This window comes from Agelaius tricolor, unplaced genomic scaffold, assembly GCF_023055355.1.
Source record: "Agelaius tricolor isolate 1412-34295 unplaced genomic scaffold, bAgeTri1.0.p SCAF_8, whole genome shotgun sequence".
Taxonomy (NCBI): domain Eukaryota; kingdom Metazoa; phylum Chordata; class Aves; order Passeriformes; family Icteridae; genus Agelaius; species Agelaius tricolor.
Genome location: NW_027269268.1, coordinates 25442032 through 25463681, shown reverse-complemented (window position 1 = coordinate 25463681; position 21650 = coordinate 25442032). Strand labels below are relative to the sequence as shown.

The window sequence follows — 21650 nt, the reverse complement described above, 5'->3', positions numbered from 1 at the left end:
ACAAAATAATTTAACATTTTACTCTTATAATAATGAAAAAGAAATATTCTCAAATGTGTTTAATGACTTAGGCCACCTCATCTGACAGATCTTAAAGAGGGCTTTTTTTAAAAGAAAAAAATTAATTGCAAACTTTTACATAATATTCCTCTAGGTAGTCTACCACTGTACATCTAAACCCCAACATATTGGGAATTATTTTTTTAATGCTAACCTGCTCCTAAAAAGTAAGCAGCCAGAGGGTGAGAGTTCCCTTACACTGGTTACTTGACAGATTTCAAGTACTCCCTAGAAAATATAAAGACATTTATTTAGTGTTTCTTTACATGCCAAGGAAAACAGAATTAACACCAAGTCTTAAAATAACAGCAGCAGTTCACACTTACAGAGGGTCATTAGGATTTGTTAGGTTGAATGTCTTGTCAAGCACACCAGTTACATCCAATTAAGCTACAACAATTTACTTCAACAATTGCACTGAGACAAAGAATAAGGAAAACTAAAATTTAAAAAGTCTATGAAGTACATTAATTTGTAATATTATGGGTTTGACCCCAGGAGTGTTTGACAAAAAAAAAAGATCTCTGTGCTGTATGAGCACTTGTCACACCCCTTAAATTGAATCAACTGGCAGGTTTTAAAGCTCATCTCTTTAATCTTTATTGCACCAGACAGCATTTGGAGACAGTAACTATTTATGAATCTCTAATTCCATTTAATCGGTCTAGCTGATCAATGATAGTGAGCAATGAGAAACAAATGACATAGAGAAAGTGAAATGAATGGAACAATAAGCTCATTCTTTAAAGTAATACTACTTCACAATTACCATCAAAAATACTCTTGATACAAAGGAAGAGAATCAGGTAGGGACAATGTTGTCCTTTTTTAAAAAAGCTGCACCCTTGAAAATGTGACAATATAAAAATCATAGACCACAACATCAGTTTGTCATGGCACTGACTGTATGAAGGTGAGAATGAATTTCATAAGCATACTAGGATTGTGTATGATCACCTTTATGTTACACAGAGCAAGAAAAAGAGGTTCACAAAATTTCCAAACAAAATCTCACTCAGGAAGCAGAGTGTTCTTCTTGGTGAAAACACCTCTTTCAATCACAGATATAACTCCACCTATACAAAGAAGATACTGGCTTGACGAATTTGCCTTTTCTCAGGAATCAAGACACACAATCGTGGTTACTAAATGTCCTGATTCACGGCCCCAAGAGGACTTGTTGTGATGGCAGAAGTGTCTCCTGCATCTTTATCTGATCAGTGGAGATGTCCACACCAATACTTCAACCAGCATTTCTCAGCTAACAGCTGCCTATCCCAGTGTATTTATATAAATCACCCCTCAGTGTTTGTGTCAGCACACCATGCTCTAGACTGTGCCAACCTGTGCCTTGATCACACCCCTCCTGCTCACAGGAGCCACAGCACAGCCAGCAGGGAAGCTGTGCCAGCTGCCAGGGTTATTTAACTCCTGAGAGCGTGAGTCAGCCCTCCCCTATGCACAGACTATTAAGCACAACTCTGGTTTCTTCTCATTTTATAGGAGTGATTGAGCACCTTTTATAACATGTTCTTTAGCTGAAGCATGCTACAAAAGCGCACCTCAGGCAATGAATTTACCTGTTTCACCAACTTTAAGAACTTGCCTGCAATGCTTTTTTAACACACTGGCAAGTTCAAAGAGGTTAAAATATTCATCTGTTCACTCTACAGTGTTTGGAGAAGCATATGAAAGAGATTTTATTTTCCTGTATCTCAAATGGATCTGTCAAATACTTAAACAAGAGGATACAGCAGCGATTGCAATAAGTCATCTGACTTTTATCATAAAAATTATAAAAGTATAAGTCTTCTAATGGAGAACAAATTAAGATCAAAGGCATACTGAGTTACTAGAACAATATAAATGCTCCTTTCTTTTTTGTTCTACTACATAAAAAGAAGCTTGATCTTGTACTCAATAATACTTATTATCACATAGTGACTAGGTGCTATCCAAATATCCCCTTTTTTGGCTTTGCATGCAGAAAAGTGCACTGACTGAGTCTTTGGGCCCTACCAATTTGATAGGAAGAAACACAAGGATAGAGAAACAGTAGTGAGCAAATAGTGTTTTGAGTCTGTTACCAAGTAGAGTTTTTTTTGCCTTAATCAACTAGATTTATAAATACTTGCTGTAATTGGTATTAATGCTAGTGTACACTGCTTGATAGTAGAATTACAAACACTAGTATCTTAATACTATAATTCTTATTTTCACATCTGCAGCTTATGGATATAAATGACTATCACTAATTAGAAAATTTCAAAGAAGTAAGTGATTCAGCTATATTATTAAACCATATTTTAATAATTAACTTTGATCAAACTCAGGTTAAATAAACCAGACATGTTGGAAAATAATTGTAGCTTACAACTTCAGCAGATTAAATTATTTTCATGGAAAGAAGGGATGTGGCCATAAAGCTTTTGACATTTTTCTGAACTCTGTAAGCAAACTAGAGAAGTTCATATCAAGGGGGATATAAAGCTGGTTGGAATATTACATGAAGTTAGACAGAGAAAACACTTTTTAAGCTTGCACTCATAGAAGACACTGCTAAATACCGTGAAGACAAGCACCTTTAGGAAATTATACAAGAGAACTGGAAAGGGAAATATAGAATTACTTGACATCTTAAGATGTGCAAAACCTGGTAAAGACTGGAACCAATGATGGGGTGTCTGTGTTGTGGAAAGACCTCTGGCTTTTTTTTGGAATAACATCCCAACCAACCATGTGCTGAACATGGCAGCTGTTGAGAAACAGGGAGGAACTGTGCTTAGGTACCTAAGAGGAAGGAGAGGCTACAAATTATATGAATGATCTCTTGCACTGGCTCAGTAGAAGTGACAACTCATGTGGACAAATATGCCCTAGTTTTGGGGCTATCAATTTCAAGAATGATGTGGACTAGCAGAAAAGAATCTCAAAGAGCAGTGTGATTAAAGGCCTAGAAAACATTATTTACCAGGAAAGATTAAATGAATTAAGTGTTTTCTAGCCCACAAGAATATAGAACAGAGGGGGGATTTAATAACAATATCAAACTATACAACTGATTTCTTCAAAAAGTAAAAGGAATTTCTTTTCTATAACCATAGGAAAAAAATTAATGTCCTTTAATTGCAGTAAAAAATACCTTGTTTAGCTATGCCAAAAAAATGCTGCCCAAACTTCCTACAATTCTTATATTAAGGATGCTGAGCAATACAATTCCTAGAAGGCTATGAAATATTCATTTCTGAAGGTTTTTAGAACAAAGTTAGATAAACATATATCAGTAATGATATAGGAATAACTGTTCTGTCTTAAGAATACATTAGACATCTTTCTGAGATCCCTTGCAGTCCTATGGGTCTATGATAATCAAAACTTATCTCTTGTTCCTTGCTGATATGGAACCTCTCAACTTTAAGAAAGTCATGTCTCTCTTATAACCAGCTGCTATATTTCAAATATGCTTTTTTAATCACTGCTCTTCTGGGATGATCTTCCCATGAACTGTTTCAAGATGTGATGCATTACACTCCAAAATATCCTTATTGTTTACAAAGGCTCAGTAACACTTCACTTGCTAGTGTGCTAATGCTGTCATATGAGACTTTTGTAGATACTACCACCTGAATTTCCACATATATGACTATCCACTTTGTTTCAGTTAATGTGTTTTGTTTTGACTATGTGCTCTTTGGGGCGGGTTTATCATTCAGCTTTTAATTTCAGCAGTGCTAAGTACAATAAAGTCTCGGCCATCTGTGAATGTTAGCTGCCATGGTAGTACAAACAATACTGACACAATGTGCTAACAAACCAACACAGCAGGGTGCCATGGGAAAGAGCTGAAGATCAGTTCCAATACGACTGGCCACGCAGCAGAGAGTGTTTGCAGTTGGTTTGGTGTCACTTCAGTCTGGGCTCTTTCCGTGGAAAATCCTGCGTCAGCCCTGAATGCTGGTGGGTAGTGCACAGTTCCTGCTCACCCAGAGAATGCACGTCCCTATTTATCTGGGTCTTCCTGAAACAACTGGTGGGCCCCCAGAAAAATCATTCAGCTGTTCCTTCTGTTTGGCCTGGCTTTATTTCATCAATGATGGACTTTTCATAGCTACACTCTTCTTTGGTTTTATTTTGAACTTGTTACAGCCCTGGTAAATTATCTCTATTTTGCGAAGTACCCTTCAATTAAGCAACATTAATGAAAAAGAGCAAACTAGACTTTGGGGGTGGATACTGAGTATATTCCAACCTTCTGGTTAAAGCTGGTTATAATCCCGCCTTCCCCATGAAGTGATTTGATCTCATGAAACATCAAGCAGCCTAAGGAACAGTTCTTTGGCTGGAGAGATTTTTTTGTCATTTGGCTTTGGGTATTTCAAAGTTGTAGGATTTACATTTGGAAGATACCCCCACAGATCTCTTTCTAAAGTGACTAAAAACACTTGTACTTTTCACACTCTTCTGTTTAAATTGCTTTCTGCCTCTGTGAGTGCAAGGGAACCATCATGATTATTCTCTGCTTTCCATTTTTCTTCCAGCTGTGTGTCAGTATCCCTGAATCTTACTTAATGGGTGAATCCTATCTCAGGGCTGTCGTCAACTAAAATAATGCCCATGCTGGCTCAGAACAAAAGTGCATTTCATTTGGCACTGTTTCTAAGGGGAGTGTACAGCAAACCTACAGTGGCACAAGAATATGACAGAATAAGCTCCCCTGCTGCAAGGATCTGAGGCTCATAGGCTTTTGGGGGCAAAGGCAATGCTTTTTTTATACTTTCAAATGTAGCCCAGGAGTAGATTTTATTATGCTGTCCTATACCTCAAGAAAAATACAATGGGTGCTTGAAACAGATAATTCTACATGTAATTTTAGACTCTAAGTTAAATACATCCAGGATCATTCCTACAACACAAGGAGGTCCCAAAACTTTTTTTCACTACCCTATCCTATTATGATTCAAAAGTAGACATGTAAAGGGCTCAATGATCAGGAAGTCAGTAAGACAGAGAGCTGTTCACTGCAGAGCCTACAACTCAAACAGGAGGTGACTGTCAGAAGTATAAAATTTCCATAGGCAGTGTGCACTCTTCTTGAGAAATGAACACGGTGCACTCAGGAAGTTCACTAAGCACCATATAAAATTAAGAATTCTGAGCAGAATAAATAGCAAATATAGCTGACAGAGGCATTTGTGAGCAGTAATATCTGAAGATGAAACATGATGATTAATGGAAAGCTGCACTCCTGAGTAATAAAACCTGTCCTGTTCACTTTTACACATCAGTGACCCAGAAGAAGGAATCTGTAAAATGGCCATAAATTTGGTGATTAAACAAATCTGGGCAAGGACAGTCTAGCAATATGAGAGTCAAAATTACAACAAACAACAATTTAGCTGGAAAAGGGATGTGGGGTAGATGTCCATATTTAATTCAGCAGTAAATATGTGACATGGAGAAAGCTAAGAATAAACAAATAATAAACCTGAAATACCTTTAGAACAACACATATGAATATTGGAAGCATGACAGAAAGCAAGAAATAAGTAATATCTATATGTGTATATATTAAGATAATTTTATCTAAAAATACACCAAAGAGGTGCAACTTTACAAAGTTACCACACATACCTGTTCCAATGAACTTAAAAGCCAGGCAGAACACGTGCATCATTGAAATGCATTAATTATTGATTTTCCTGTGAAGCTTATATTCCCTTTTGGGTGCAAAGCTGACAGACGTGGCCGAGAGCCAAAGGCAGAGAGCAGGACTGTGTGTTCCCCCAGGTGCACACTTACCCACAGGGCCTGTAGGTGAAGACAATGTAGCTCTCCTCATCGCTGCGCTCGATGAAGGTGACACAGGTGTACTTCTCCCAGTGCCGCATGGCCTGCTTGAACATGGCGCGCTGCGTGCCTGCAACGAAAAGTGCAGCAGGTGAAACCACAGCAGCCTCCCAGCTGCACCTTCCTTCTCACAACCCGTACTAGGAACATGGGCCTGGCAGTAGTCAGTGAATCACAAAGCCCTGTGTGTCCCAGCAGTCCCGTGTATGGCAAGATTCCAGCTAAAGGGATGCTCAGGCCGTCAGTTCGTCATAACAGATGTGCCTGCAAGGGGGCTCACACTGCCTGACACACCCCAGTAAATATAAATCCTGCCATAAAGATCACGACTGTGTTACACCAGAGGAAGACAGCAGAAGAAATACAGCGTTGCTTATGTGCCTCCATCAGCACAACATTCACTAAGTAATTTCACAGATGAAACTATCAAGTGAATTACACTGGGGGAGAAAAAAAGCTCGAAAAAACAGAAAGTAAAATAACAACCAAAACTGATTAACTTTACATCATACTTATCTATCTAGTAGAAACAAAAAAAAAATTTAAAAAATCCTACAGCCTTCCAGTCTGGACACCAGTTAAATCTAAGCCATGCCAATAGGCATACTGGTAAAAACATTTGATTAAAATAAGGCTGTCGTGAACAGGGACCAGTCTCCCCTTCTTTGCATCAAAATCTCTCAGAAAACAAACTATCCACCAAAAGTGGGAAATTCAGAATTTGGTAAAAGCATACCTAGGTATTTGATTTTAAAATGAGAAATACATTCAGAAAAGGTCAGAACTATTCCCTAGATGCAGAATCATCCAGGCCAACTCTCAGCACAAAACAAAACTTCAGAGAGCAGAGCAATGTAATTTCATTGTGTGACAAAAGACAAAGCTCACTGACATAGAGGCAACATGTGAGAATATATCTGTATTTCTTCTGAGCTGAAAATCCACAAAGAGTATTATCTGGCAAGAATATGCTAGCAGAAGTACACTCACCTTGCAGGTTAAAACATAAGATAATTAAACAAACCAAAAAATCTAACCTTTTTAAAACTTACAAACAAAACCTGAAACTTTGTAAAAAGAACAAGTTCAAATCACATCAGATTCTAAAAAAACAAATAAAGGTTATTCCATCCCATCTTGCCCTTTTCTTTTATCTTTAAGATGTTTTTTCTAAGCTTTAGAATTTATCTTTCATTATGAAAAAGGCAAAATCTTTAATATGGTGCTTTCCTACAGTTTCCTACAGTTATTTCAGAAGACTAATCCTAATGCAAAGGTCACATTTGGCACAGTACTATGTAAATACCCAAACTGAAAGCCTGACTATAGCTGTCAGTTTGAAAGGAATGACTGGTTTCTCCATATACAATGTGTGAGCATTTGCATGTTTCTTTTTGTTCACTGTATTATCATATACAGGGAAGATACTATTTCATATATTTTCCCTTATCTCTTTGCTTTCCTTGCTCCGTTTTTGTTTTAAATTATCTCTTACATCCACATTGATATTAACCTGTTTACCTTTTCAAAGGATAACAAATGTTTTTACTTTTTCTACAGTTTTCTGATAAGAATTTTATATCTAGGGCATCCAGTCTTTATTTCTGTCATATACAGTGTCTGTGTGTACCCATCTGAAAACCAAATTGAGGAATGACAAAACACATTTGAGTCAGTTTGTTAAGTGAAATCGGTTTAGAAGAATACATGGCAGACCAGTTAAACTGAAGATATTATTGTGCTAAATATACTGCGTTTAAAAAAAAAATTCCTTGACATTCGATTACTTAGGCTCATGGAAACAAATGTGCAACAAGAAATATTAGGTAAAGAAGCAGAGCTTTCCCTCTCTAAAATGTTGCTATACATTTTTTATTATGTAGCTTGCCTTTGAAAACAATTAAGTATGACTAATATTTCAAAACAGATGTACTTCAGGCCTGTTCCAACAGAAACCCTTCTACTGACTTCCATAGCATGACTTCACTTCTAAAAATGAAAAAAAAAAAAGAAGGCAATTTTTCAAAAATTATATTTCCTCTTTTCACGCAAAGCACAAAGCTTACCAGTGAAATTTCCTCCTATTACATATGGAATGACACCACCTGGCCATATTCTTTCTGTTCGTGATGTAGCAGCTCTGGGAAATCGGTTTTTCTCATTTTTCCCTGAGAATTTTACAGTAGTTCTTCCTTTAGATGTATTATTTTGCTCAAAACCTGCAATGATAATTAAAACATTGAATGAGATCACACACACATGAAAAAGGAGAGCAATTCTTTTCTAGCAAGTCAAACTCAGATTTCTTTATACCCTTTCAAAGCAGGACATGGCTGTTACATGACAGTCTATTATTACACAGTTTTCTGAGAAAGACATTAAGTCTGAATCTTTATTTTTTTGGAATACATCTAGAGTAACAATCTCGCACATATGTTTATCAACTGGAATGTACATTGTGTAAGTGCAACTAAATTTTCTCATTTTATAAAAATATTTAAGAAATCACACTCCCTGTGGTTGTGGTGGTGTTTTCTGCATTCAATTTTCTCCAGCTCTTGTTTTGGTCCTTTTTTTTAAATAAATGAAGATTTTTCCAGCAAAGAATGTCAGAGTTTGGACAGACTCAAACTAATCGAGACATTCACTATCCCTTTCATTTTATTGTATGATCTGGAAAAAGCAAGTACAATGACCATCTTTAAAGCACTGGACAGTAAGAAATCATACATTTTCCATAAAATAACATTTGGAAACCCATAGGTAGGTTTTACTCATGGCTGGAATTTCTTTACATGAGAAAAAAGTGTCTACCATTTTCAGGGATACTATCACAATTAACCCCATTACAGGCAAATCTTTCTAAATCAGCTGAAACCTACTGTGAGAACAGAAAAGGAAAAGGGTAGTTAGACAAGGACTTGGACACCAAAACAGGTGTTTCTGAACAATTTGTAAGTTGGTTTGGAGATCTGGCCAGTTGATCAAAATGGATCCCTCAAAAAGTGGTTAACAAATCCTACTCAGTGCAGTTGAAGCCTTTTTTCTTATTCCTGGTGGAAGATTACATTTTCCCTCTGAGAGAATTCCCTGTGGTACCAGCTGCACTTGAGTGTTAATGACCATGTCAGAATCGGGGAGGATTCCAGGGCAGAGTCATGGTAAGGAATGTCGGCACAGCCCCAAGGCTGAGAGAGCAGCAATAGGAAGACAAGGAAGAAGCTACAGCACAAGGCAGGGAGGAAGCTCTGATACTTGGGAAGAAAAGCCTGCCTTTGTGACAGCCAACATGCAACTTGAATTGTACCAGGAATAATACAGAAAATTACAGGATTTAAAAAAAAAACACCAACCAAATACAGGTAAAGCAAATTATTAATTTTTGTAATTAAATGAGTGTGTAAATGAGAATTACACAACAAATTACACACAAAGTGTCTACAGTATAAGCAGACTCTTTACGGAAAACTATTTTTACACTTAGTAAAAATATGTATTAGTATTAGTATGCAGTCATTACTGAACCACATCACACACTTATTTAGATGTTTTACCATTCCAAATAATTTTTATTTGTGCTCTTTAGAGGTCTAAGCAAGAAAATTATTCCAAACTACACCCAAAAGATGACAAGAATTTATGCAATACTAAAATTTTAATTCTCCTTTAAAGAATGAAGATTATATATCAAAGCACCTCTGCAAAGGCAGTTACTGTGCTCCGATTAACACAATGTGGTGCAATTACAATGGAGTTGCACATAATTTCCTTTTTGAAGTGAGGTTTCACACAACATTAAAGTGATGTCTTCTTGCATCAAATATAGAGTGTGAACTCAGCCGGAGTTAGGGGGGATTCCACCTCCATGTGCTGCTCAATTTAACTACATTCATGCTGACAAGAGTATGATTAATATAAAAATACGCTTGTTCAGCACAACACACCACAAATGCTTTACGGTATGAATCATCAGAGTGCCCCACCTGGAGCCAGAAAAAAGTAGGAAACAAATTAAATTAGCAGCTTTGCAGCATACTCTACTTGCAGTGTAAAGACACTGTATTGACATTAGTTAAGCCCATAACTGTGAATGCAGTCATAAAACAACGTTAAGCAATTTTTAATATAACATTTAAAACTATGTGTTTTAGCTTTCAGATTTCATGCTGGAAGAAGAACTCTAAAGAGTTAATCTCTTCATTACTATTCTTGCACTAATAATTTTATAATTTGTTTATGCCAATAGTAATACAGAAAGGCTTTAAAGTGTTAAAGTACTATCATCATTAATGTTTATGATACACTATCACATCAGGCAACTTGCTAATTTAAACAGTGAAAATACCAGAGCCAAATCTTCTTATCCTCTCTATAAGCTGATAGAGGGCACCGCGTTTTTTTGACATTCCATGCTCTCCAAAGCCACCTTTAAAAATAAAAGAAAAAAAGAAAGAAATTTCCAAAAGTTAAAACTGTGGAATTTTACAAACACAGCAACCATATTAGCCTAGAGAGGCATCCTAAAGGAAGCTTCATATTCTTTGATAATTTCCATAAAAACATTTCAAGTACTCTTGACAATGCGATAAAAACACATGATTAGCTGAAAATTTTTCTAATACACATTCCATGAATATAAGCCAACATGTCTTTGTTATTCAGGCAAGTCATGACAATTACATCATCTAATTATTATTTGGAGCTTTTTTTCTTCCTGCTGACCTTGACATCCTCAGAGCCATATTGATTGACAGCTAAAAGGGTTACTCTCAAAGAAATTTCCTGAATGCATTCCATAATTTTCTCATTTCAAGGGAGGGGAAGGAGAAAAAGCAAACAGCCAAAGTTTCATCAGAAAACAAACAAACAAACCAACCCAGCAAAATTTAATATGGTTGATTTTGCCATGAAATATTTGTTTTTCTTTGCTAGCATGCAAATAGAGATGTCAATGCACTTTTAAGGCCTTGAAACATCACATGCTGGTGTATATTGCAGTAATACACACATATATGTCTGTGTAATTACAGCAGTCAATGAAAGCCTAAGATAGGAAGAAGTTTATTTTAACATTTACCATGCCATTTACAGAAATAAAACACATTTCTGGGTTTACTGCATCTGGGTCTGATACATCCCCCCTTCACAAATAAACCTTTTGCAGCTACAAGTGGCTTTTCAAACACCAGTAAAGCAGAAGCAATAACACTGACTACACTACATGAGTAAATTAAATAATTCAGAATTGTTCTGAAAGTTTTGTGATTTTAGAGGTTTGCAGTAAGTTCTATTTTACAAGTCACTACTTGTTATAGGACAAGAGAGTTTCTAAACTACTTTAACAACTGAAAAAGTAAAAAGATATGAAAAACCAGACCACTGAAACTTCCAGCACCACTAAAAAGGCCTTTCCCAACTTTCTATAAAAAAATTTAATATCTATGCAGAAAATATATTTTTTAAGCAGCAACTTAAATTCATATTACAGATGAGAAAATTCCATATAAGGCAAGTGAGTGTGTGGCTGCTCAGTGAATGACAACGTGCCTAATTATTTGCATTACACTGACACATAGCTGCTGACTCCCTTGAGAAAAATTTTCCAAATTTTTAAAAACATTTTAAATATATGAGGTAATAGATCAACACATTCCTTTCCAACAAGTTACAGGGTAACTATAACATAAAGTGCAGAGGATAGAACATTGATCATCATTAATGTAATTGTCTCTCATGTTCACATTCATCTTATAAAATAAGGCTTATAGCTAAGCATTCCAAATAAATATTTAAAAAATCATTATAAGCATCAACTGTCAAACATAACAGAAAACCCCTAAAGAATCCATTAGTTACTTAAGTGTTATACTATATTTTTAGGGGAAAAAAAACACCCAAAACACTCTTCTGTCTTATTGCAGTCTATGTATTTAATTTAGTGAAAAACCAAAAAAGTTTCTCACTTAACTAAGCTGTCTCACATGCAGCCTTGCCAAACCATATAGACTAAAGAAGTTTTAATTCCTATTTGCTGCATCCTCTCATAATTCAGGCAGGATAAGGAGGATACTTTTGGAAGTCCAGACTTATAAAACTATACACATAAATGTTATCAGGTTTACTCTTGTTTTCTGTTTACAGTGATTATGCATTTTGCTTGTACAAAATGAAAAATGAAATGACAGAGACATACTCCAAGAAGCTCACAGATTATCTAACCCCGCAAATCCAGGCAGATAATCCTCACAAAAAGGAGCAGTCACACAATGTGAATCACAGCCTGTGAGCCTCAGGATTTTAATTAGAGTTTCAATAACAACTGTGACTCCATCACTTCCTCTTGATGGTTTACAACCAAGTATCTAATCCTTCTACCTGATATCACCTTTAGGCTGTGAAAATCTACAATAGAAAGTGCACAGAAATCAAGCTTACAATTCGTTGCCATTGTGTCTGTAACAACGACTAAATTTTGTATTCTAGATTACAGATACCTAGGATTGCTTTTATTCCTTTTCCAGTTGCTACCCAATACTAATGAGCTAGTTACAATTTTACTCTTTTGGAATTAGGAGAGACGAGCACACAATTCCAAGATTACACATCAAGAATGCTGTAAATTTAGAAAAATATATTACATATGCAAAGTGTAAAATTGACTTCTCTAATGCTCTTTTTGGAAAGATCAAGAATGATGAGGGTTTGCTGAGAGCAGTTATGAAGTCATTAACTTAGGAGAGTTTGTTCTCCAAAGTTTAGTCCCACTGATCACCACAATTGAATCGACTCTTGTTGTGCAATAAAGGTAGAAACAACTGGTGCAAATGCATTAGCAATACTTAACAGGGTGATCCAATATCCTGAACAGGATACCATCCACAAGAAAACATAATGTGCGTGTCACAAAACACATAAAAAAGGAAAAAAACTAAGTATTAGAAAATTAAATATAATTTTTAAATGCTTAGAAATTTGTGTATTTGTGTGGAAATCAAAAAATAATAACAATTTTGCAGTTCAAAAGTAGAAAAGCAAAAAGAAGTGGGAGTCAGCAAGCCAAAGAAATCACTTGACTGGCAAGGGGAAATGACTGATGTTCTACATTTTTTCAACAAAACTAGTGCCTGAGATATCTTCAAAGGCAATTAAAACTATTTGTTTGGAGGAGAGGAGAGCAGAGAGACCACTAATTTTATTAACATTTTTAGATCTAGTCCAGATCTAGATGTGACCAAAAGTTTTCCTATTTTGGAAAAACAAGTAGATGTAAAAAGGAGATAAATTTTCAAGTTGTCATAAAAATACTCTAATCACAGTATCTACCTAGAATGAATAAAAATATTTTTAAATATATCAATATTGAAAGCTTAAATTCAAAATTGATTCTTTGGTCTGAAATTTTTTTTCCACATATCAGGAATAAGTTATGGTAGCTCAGTTCAGGCATACATAAAACATGCTTAACTGAAAACAAATTTCAGTAATAAATTTTTAAATTTATTATTAACATTTTTTCCAGACTTTTTCTCAGTAAGTTGGCTTTTTTTGTATCATAACCTGAAAGTTTACAAATTCTCAGTTATCAATTTACTAATCACAGCCTGAAAGCATAAATATTTTTAGACATTAGACAGACATCCATTTAGGCATGGATTATGTTTTCTCCCTTGAAAAGAGACATTTACACATTTAAAAAAATCTTTATCTATCTGTCTGAATACCCAGCTGCCTCTGTTAATCAGATTGCAGCTTCTGGTGCTAATGCATTGTATGTTAACAATAGCATAGAAACATTATTAAATCTCAAATAGATAATTGGTTTTTTAGACAAGGCATGTCTAGAAAGGATGATGAACACATTCTAGTGTTTCATCTAGGTCTGGGTACAGAGCTGGACATAACAGTAAAAAAAAAAAGCAAAAGGAGAGGTTGCAATGCTAGGCTTCCAATTTTGCCTCCAGGATACCACATATGTTCTCCATAGTGTGTTTGGGCTCTGCTATCAGGAACTTTCAGTGACGAAATCAAAGCTTTGTACAATTTCCTTTCCCACATGACCACCTGCAGAGTAGACTCTAATCTACCTACAAGTTTCTGCTCCTCAATTCAACAAGACATTTTTAAACAGAAATGCTGGAATAAAATTTAATGTTTTGCTTCTCTTTTCCCTAATGTGAATCTATAGCTTTTGTTTAACAACTTTTTTAAGTGTAAACTAAAGTTATCCAAGACATTATACTGACTTTCCACATTTAAAACACAAATTGTCTTCAGAATTAAGTAACAGGAAAAATAAATTAAAACAAGTTTGAAATAGCATACCTGTGTTATGGCCAAGTCTTTCGTTGGAGTGCTGCGTAAGGTCAATCGTCCTGTCAATTTGAAAGATTTTTAAGTCTTCATCATCTAAGGCAATATCTCCCCAAAAGACAGCTTTAAATAAAAAAGAGCTCAATTTAATTAAAGAATTATTGGACAATAAAGCCAATCTGAAGAATATAATACCATGTTTACAACCTTCGGGAAAGTATATGACAAATATATATTTACATCACATATATTTCCTTACTAATCTACATTTTTATGCAGAGAAAATAAGAAAACTACCTAGTAAAAGACTAATAACTTATTCCAGAATCTTTATCTATTTGGTTTCTTTGTACATTATCTAAATGCAGTAACTTAAATCTAGAGTCATTCTATAAATAATTTTTTAGCGTGTAGTTTTCTCTATGTAAATACAACAAAGTATAAAAGACCCTGAGATGTCAATATTTGAACTATGAAGTAAAATATATACATTTCTGACAAAACAGAACCTTTACGTTTCCTAACATCTTTCTAAAAATAGTAATTATTGAAGGAGTTTTTATTACGTTTCAGTTGCTTTCTATATTGCATTATGTTTTGCTCAGATCATTAAATATATCTGTTTTCTGTTAAACTGAGAAAAGAAAAACCCTAAAACCCTTTATTTTTTATTCTCCCCTCAGTTTATTTGTATGCTTTCCTTTTGTAGTTAATGTCACAATTAGGATGCTTTCAAATTCTTTACTTTTCAAAGCTCCAATCTCTTTTTAACCTTCCTTTGGCCTTTTTGGTGGATTTCTTCTTCTCTCTTTGCTTTTTCTTTCAGGTTTTTTCTTTTTCACTTCTTCATAGGTAACTCATCTTCCCTAAGTTGCCTCTACAACTCAGTGGACCATGATACAATCCCACTTCCAGGAATTCGGGATCTATAACCTCAAACTTTCATCTCCACCTATTTCTGCAGAGATTTTATCCTGACATCTCCCTGCCAATTTAAACCTAGCATTAAAGCTGAACTCAACAGCCATATTCTTAACTGCTGGGAATGAAGACAACAGAGCATGTACCAATTAACAGGAGCTGAAAGTGGTTGTTTAGCATCCTTATCCAAATTCCTCCTTTTCCTGTTCCCTCAGAGTCACAAAACCCCTGGATTCAATCTCGGTTTCATCTTCAACTCCTTTGCTTCTTTCCCCCATCGAGGGAGACATCATTAACTGCTTGATTGTTTGTTACACAGTTCTACAGCAAATTTTCTTCACTTCTACTCAAATAAACCCTAGTCCAAGTCCAGCTCTTACCAAATCAACCTCTCTAGTCTTCCTCCATTCACACTGATCCTAAACATTGCCGTTAAATGTATTCTTCTTCTTCTCTGTTTGCTTTTTATATCACACTTTAAAGACCACTCATCAGACAATATTCTCATCACAGTAGTTTCATGTTGCTGCAAAAGTTACTCATTTCTCAGAATAAGATGCTCACATTTATTGGTGTTGAATTAAACCCACTTTAAAAAATTAGTTTTTACTTAAGCAAAAAGATTGGTATTTTAAATAAGTCCAAGATATTGTATTGCCTCCTCCAGTTTACATGATTTTTCCTGAACAAAAGGCAACTATGAGAAATGATGTTCACTGACTTTACCTTGCTTGTAAAGTACCTATAAAACATCCCCAGACCATCTGCACAGTGCTAATAATGGAATTATTAGTGAAATGAAAAATGAACCTTTTCAATTCACAGAAAAACCAACATTTTATGTTTCCTCCAAATATTAATATTTCTACACACATAATTTTTTACACAAGATAATGGTTCTTAGAAACCACAAGCACTTGAGACAATTACTGAAATTGTTCAGTCTAGCACACTGTGGAACACTATCCTTCCAAGGGTCACGGTTCTCATGCTCATGTTGGACACACTGGGGACATCATTCCTCTAGCTAACCTGTTCTCACCAGTGATGGTTTTATCATCATTTCCATCAAGACACAAAGTCAGTGACAGCTCAAGATGTTTGTGTCTCTTTTCCCTTAAGCTCCTTGGAAAAAAATATCTCAAATTATCAGGGTTTTGAACAGTGAAAGAAGAAAGTCAGTAGTCTCCATCTGCTTGAGCTAAATATTATTTACTTTTATAAACATCTTCTGGAATTTTCTGTTGAATGCCATTCATAATGGGGATCTCTGTATAAGCATACGGACAGATTGCAAACTTGAACAATCAGAACAAAATTGTAAAAGGAAGAAACTATTAACATTTCTGTCTATAGAGACACAAGGTGCCCCAGCAGAAGTCATACGGATTGCCCACACTAAACTCAATGATGTGCTAAAGCTTAGTAGCAAGGCCATTTTTCTTTCCTAGTGATACTGAGAGTTAACAAAAGGAAGATTCCAAATTAACAGCGGATGATGCAAAAGATAGCCCACTGACAGAAATGCATTAGCAGAAATCACTTTGGTTTCTGTGTGTAATACTGATGTATAAATAGGAAAACCCAAAGAAAATCAAACTTCCTACTAACAATAAAGTAGAAAAAGGAAAATATCTGCCCTAGTCCTGGTGATGCATCTTTATCACTTTTACCAGTTCACTGTGGTAACATTGATGAAAATTCAAATAGAAATACTAATTTGTGTGAATTTGTCTGACATAAAATCATAGAATTTGTGTGTGCATATGTAAAATATACCATAGTGTTCATCGAGTGTGGAGTAACTTTGTTGCCTTAGAAAGGAAAAGAAAGCTATTTTTGTTAAGCATCTGGTGCATTATCTTGTTTTTGATTAGCAACCAAGGACCAGGTTGAGTTTACTAATAATATAACCACAGTAATATAATAATAAGTCCTGATACAAGTGTCACGTAAGCATAAACAAATATGTGACCAATAGTAGACACATACTAAAGAAATATGAGTAACCACTAAGATCAGAAATAGATAAGATTATTTGATTAAAATACAATGGAAAGTTTGGAACTTTCTTCAGGCCACTGGCTCATTTTACTTCTGTTTTGCAGAGGGCAATAACCATGCCAAAACACAGAAACCTTGATAAAAAGATCTCATTTAACTTTAGTAACAATTTAATAAGTGTCACTTTATTTTTACTGAACTACACCTCTGATCTTCTGAATTAATTTAACTTTACCTAGCAAAAGAAACAACAGTTTACTGGATGTTCTTTAATTTCAATGTAGTCCAAGCAATCATCAACTGAAACAAAAAGGGAGTTGATAATTGTTTTTTAAAATTTCACCTTTTTTCCAATTAAAGGCCTGCACTGAATATTAATTCTGCCCTTCAAAGCCTAAAGCATAACCCCAACACAATTATCAAAAAGGTTTAAAAACTATCCCACGTAGCTATTAAAAATATCCTTTCATTTTTGGGAATGCCAGTTTGAGTGTCAAAATACTTTGTAACAAGAGAAGACCATAGTTTTATCTCCTGCCTTATAGCTTTTATGGCCTGAAACCATCTGAAGAAGTCGCTTGGTATTCTTCATCATGTCACAAACCAATGTTAACGTTACAGAAAGCAAGCAGAGGATTGTTTGGGTATGCAAGGCATGATGTTAAAGGCTTTGCTAAGAGCATGTTAGGATTAAGAGCTTTAGTAGCTCCCTCTAAGGAACTTCTGACAGTCTTGATCAGTTCAGCTGTTCAGTCATTTTTCACACATATTTAATTCATATGTTTCATCTGGAAAATTAACAAGAATCTGATAATGAATTGACTAAGCAAGGAAACAAAACTGAAAAAAATGGATAGAAAACTTTTAAAGTGATCCAAACAGAACTTAAGGTACCTCTACTTATTTAAGTCTGCGTCATATTATCTCTTATCCTACCTATTTATTCAGTGATCACAAAAACTTGATATTACAGATATCAAGGCTGCTCTGTTTATTTTGAAAATGCAAGACTGCCAATGAACTTAAGAAATATCTGTTGAATATCTGAGACAGTATTAATTGCACAGAAAAAGTAATTCAAATGGCTTTTATTATATAAAGGTTCTTAAGAAAAAAGAAAATGGACCTTTTTGTCCAGTACTTGATAAAGACAATACTCTATGCCAGGTAGTAGTTTTTGGTTTTGTTTTCTATTTTCATATGTTTTATACGGTCCCAACATGATGCACTTAAACAAATTCAACAGAATACACGCAGCAGTTTCTGAAAGGTGGACAAAACCTGGTTATGCAGTAAATAGAGGTTTTCCTGTAACAGTGGAGAGGGATTTTTGTGGAGCTGTTAAAACAAAGAAGACACTTAACCAGGAAATGCAGTTCTGCTTTCACACAACTCAAAAGCTCTCAGTTAAACAGCACTTTCTAAAAAGTCTTATAAACACAAAACACTGCCACAAAAGCAGACAAGTTTGCAACCTGTAGCCAATTAGCTCACCAGCACTAAACAAACCGGAAAATAAGAAGTTGTGTAATTTTCAAAAAGGACAGTTGAACTATTTTATGTTTATAGAAATGTACACGCATGGTATGAGTCAATGAGCATATACAGTGATAATAAAAACATCTTTCACAACTTTCAAGATGTCTGGAAGAAAGAAATTATTTGCTAAATACCATCGGGCTGCAATATGTAGTAGGATGGCTTATTCTAGGATTTGAAATATTAATTAACATGTAAGTCTGCAAAATACAGACAGGAGTATGTTCTTATAATTGCAATAACAGAATTATCTACTTTAAGCTTCATCACAATTCCTTCTACAATTTTGCTTTTTAAAACTCAAATCATAAACAGCCATTTTTTTAATAAAATATATTCCTGCTAGCATTCATACCAATATTAGTAACAACATAAAATGCAAGTTAGTTGGGATTGCTGGTGTTTGTCCCTACAGCACCGCAGCACAGCCAAAGAAAACCAACTTGACTTGGGGTAGGTCGGGAGCACTCAGCTAGCCCCTAGAGACCAACACCACCCAGAAACCATTCCCAGGGCCTGATTTGGTCTGATGATTCCTCAGCCTAGAAACATGTTCAACTGAGACCTTCCCAAACTGAGATGTAAACTGAGATGTAAACTGTGATCTTGTCCTGTGAGTAGACAGAATTTCGACAGGGGGATTACTCCTATACTGAGAAGATACCAATGAAAGGATTAAGGCAATACTAGAAGAAATTTCAAAAGGAAAACCTCAAATTTTGGTATGCTACTGGGAGGGCAAAGCACAAAGAGTTTGTGTCTCATCCCTATTGCAGAAGCTGCCAAGAATGGATAACAAAAAATAAATAAATAAATAGAAAGCTGCAAGGCATAACAAAGAAATCTCAAGAGGTCCTTTAACATCCTTAAAGGTGATATGCCCAACACAAAGCAAAGCCTGCCCAGTAATTCATGCAGTAAGAGGTGCCAGAATGTGTATTGGACAGCTTCAGGGAAGATATTCATCTAAATCCACATGCACAGCAGTTCTAATTAGCAGACTCTTCTATAGCTGAGTCATTGAGCACTTCCCTGTACCAACACAGCTATGAGCACTATGTTCTATCTTGGTGAGTCACACTATTCCATACAATCCATTCACAACTTACATAACGGCCTGTAAATCTGAACAGAAAATGGAAAGATTAAAGCTAAGTAAGTAAAAACCATTTTACCTCATTGCAAGGACAGCAACATACACTACTGCAACTAACCTTATTCTGTATTACCATGGTCTTCAAATTATTTCAGTCTTTGCAAGATTTTCAGGTGCAATACACATTGTTTTTTAGAAATTATCAAACTGAGAACAAGACAGGGCAAATAAACAGCAAATGATCTTGTGTACAACCATGAGCATAACACTGCACACCATACCCTGAACTCTTTCTATCATTTTTCATCACAAGTGCTACGTTCAGCTGTAACTGTGCAATAAATTTCCACGTTGCCATACAGAGCCCACAAAACTTTCAAGCAAAAGCTAATTTAATCAAGTGTTAGATAATCAATTTGCCCTTTTATTGGACAAAAATATGTCCAAGAAGGGAAGTTAAGTGAAACTTTAACAGCATGAAATAGAAGACCAAGGTAGCCTATTTTCAAAGATACATCAAAAATTAGCTATCTTTAAACATCTCCAGACTGTACACCAGTTGGAAATTCATTCCTCCATACTTTTGAACGTGGCATCCTTTGACAGCAGCTGACATGGACACACAAAGCTATCCAGAAATCAGCTAGCTTGTATGTGGTACTGATGTAGCCTCAGAAGAACAAGTTTTAATGCAATTTACTAGATACTAGTAAACTTTTATGACACTATTTCCATGTTGACAGCATTACCTGCAACTCACCAATGTCTCATGTCATCCACCCTTAGAAATCTTCCCAGTGCTCCCCATGCACAACACTTTTGGCTTCCCTCCTTCCTTTGACCATGTGTTCACATTTATAGGTAAGACGTTAGCAAGGCAACATTCCTATTGGGATATTCAGGTACAATATACTTTTCTTAGAAATCATTCCCTGTCAAAACAAGACAGGGCAACTAACAGGGAACTAGCTCCCTATTGCTGCTCCCAAGTTACACTCATGGAGCCCCATCAGAGGTATGCAGCATTTCACTACAGCCATTCCACACTATTTCTGGGAAGTGACTACCAAACTGACCTGACTAGGACAGAAAAATAACCAGGTAGAACCTGACTGGGGACACAAAACCAGCTGTAGAGCCGAAGGCAGGAGAAGAGAAATAATTGCTGGAAAGCCATCCACCATGTCACAGAGTGAACTCGTTCCAGGCAGCCCCTCCAGGAGCACGGTGGGTGCCATCACAGGGCAGGTGGGCCACGGGGTGCGTGGCACGCAGCACTGGGGCATGCCCTGATTTTTCAAAGCAGGAAACACCTCTGATATAAAGCAATACTCATGAGGAAAATGGAATAACTGTGACACCCTTTATCTGAGTAGAACCTTCACTTACCAAAAAAGACAATTATAGAGCTTGATCTTTTTGAAAGGGGACACTAATTTGCTAAATATGCATGTTGATGGCATAGATAAATATCAATTTACAGATAACCATTTACTTTGAGCTAATTCCAGTTTTTATTTTGTTCTGAATTTCAAAATAGTGATTTTTTTCAAATCTATTTTCCTTCTGCTTTGTTTTTTAGTGACAATTTTCATATTTCTTTAAAACTAGTAAAATAAAAATAAAAATTTCAAAAAAGCAAAGACAATTCTGGCAGAAGTTGCACTCTTAGGTAAAAGGACAAGCTTTACTCCTAAGCTTACTGCAGTGTGTTTTGAGGACCGGCTCTTCAATATTGCAACAGCTACTCTGGGAAAGGTTTTGTTCTTGGTTAAGCTGGCAAGGTTCCTGACTTTGAGTAACTATTTTCTTTTTTTGTGTGAGATCATCATCAACACCACATGTGCTTTGTAGCTGGGTAAAATCGATTCCT

General features: G+C 35.6%; 1 protein-coding gene across 1 annotated transcript in view; it reads right to left on the bottom strand.

Moving 5' to 3' along the window:
* TLL1 (tolloid like 1) overlaps positions 1–21650 on the bottom strand; it is a 125581-nt gene that overhangs the window by 56604 nt on the left and 47327 nt on the right. Inside the window, exons 2-5 of the mRNA XM_071432012.1 lie at positions 14230–14340; positions 10253–10333; positions 7974–8126; positions 5860–5977 (exon numbers count right to left, since the gene is read on the bottom strand). Of these exons, the coding sequence (XP_071288113.1) occupies positions 5860–5977; positions 7974–8126; positions 10253–10333; positions 14230–14340 (463 nt within the window). The remainder of the gene's footprint in view (positions 1–5859; positions 5978–7973; positions 8127–10252; positions 10334–14229; positions 14341–21650) is intronic.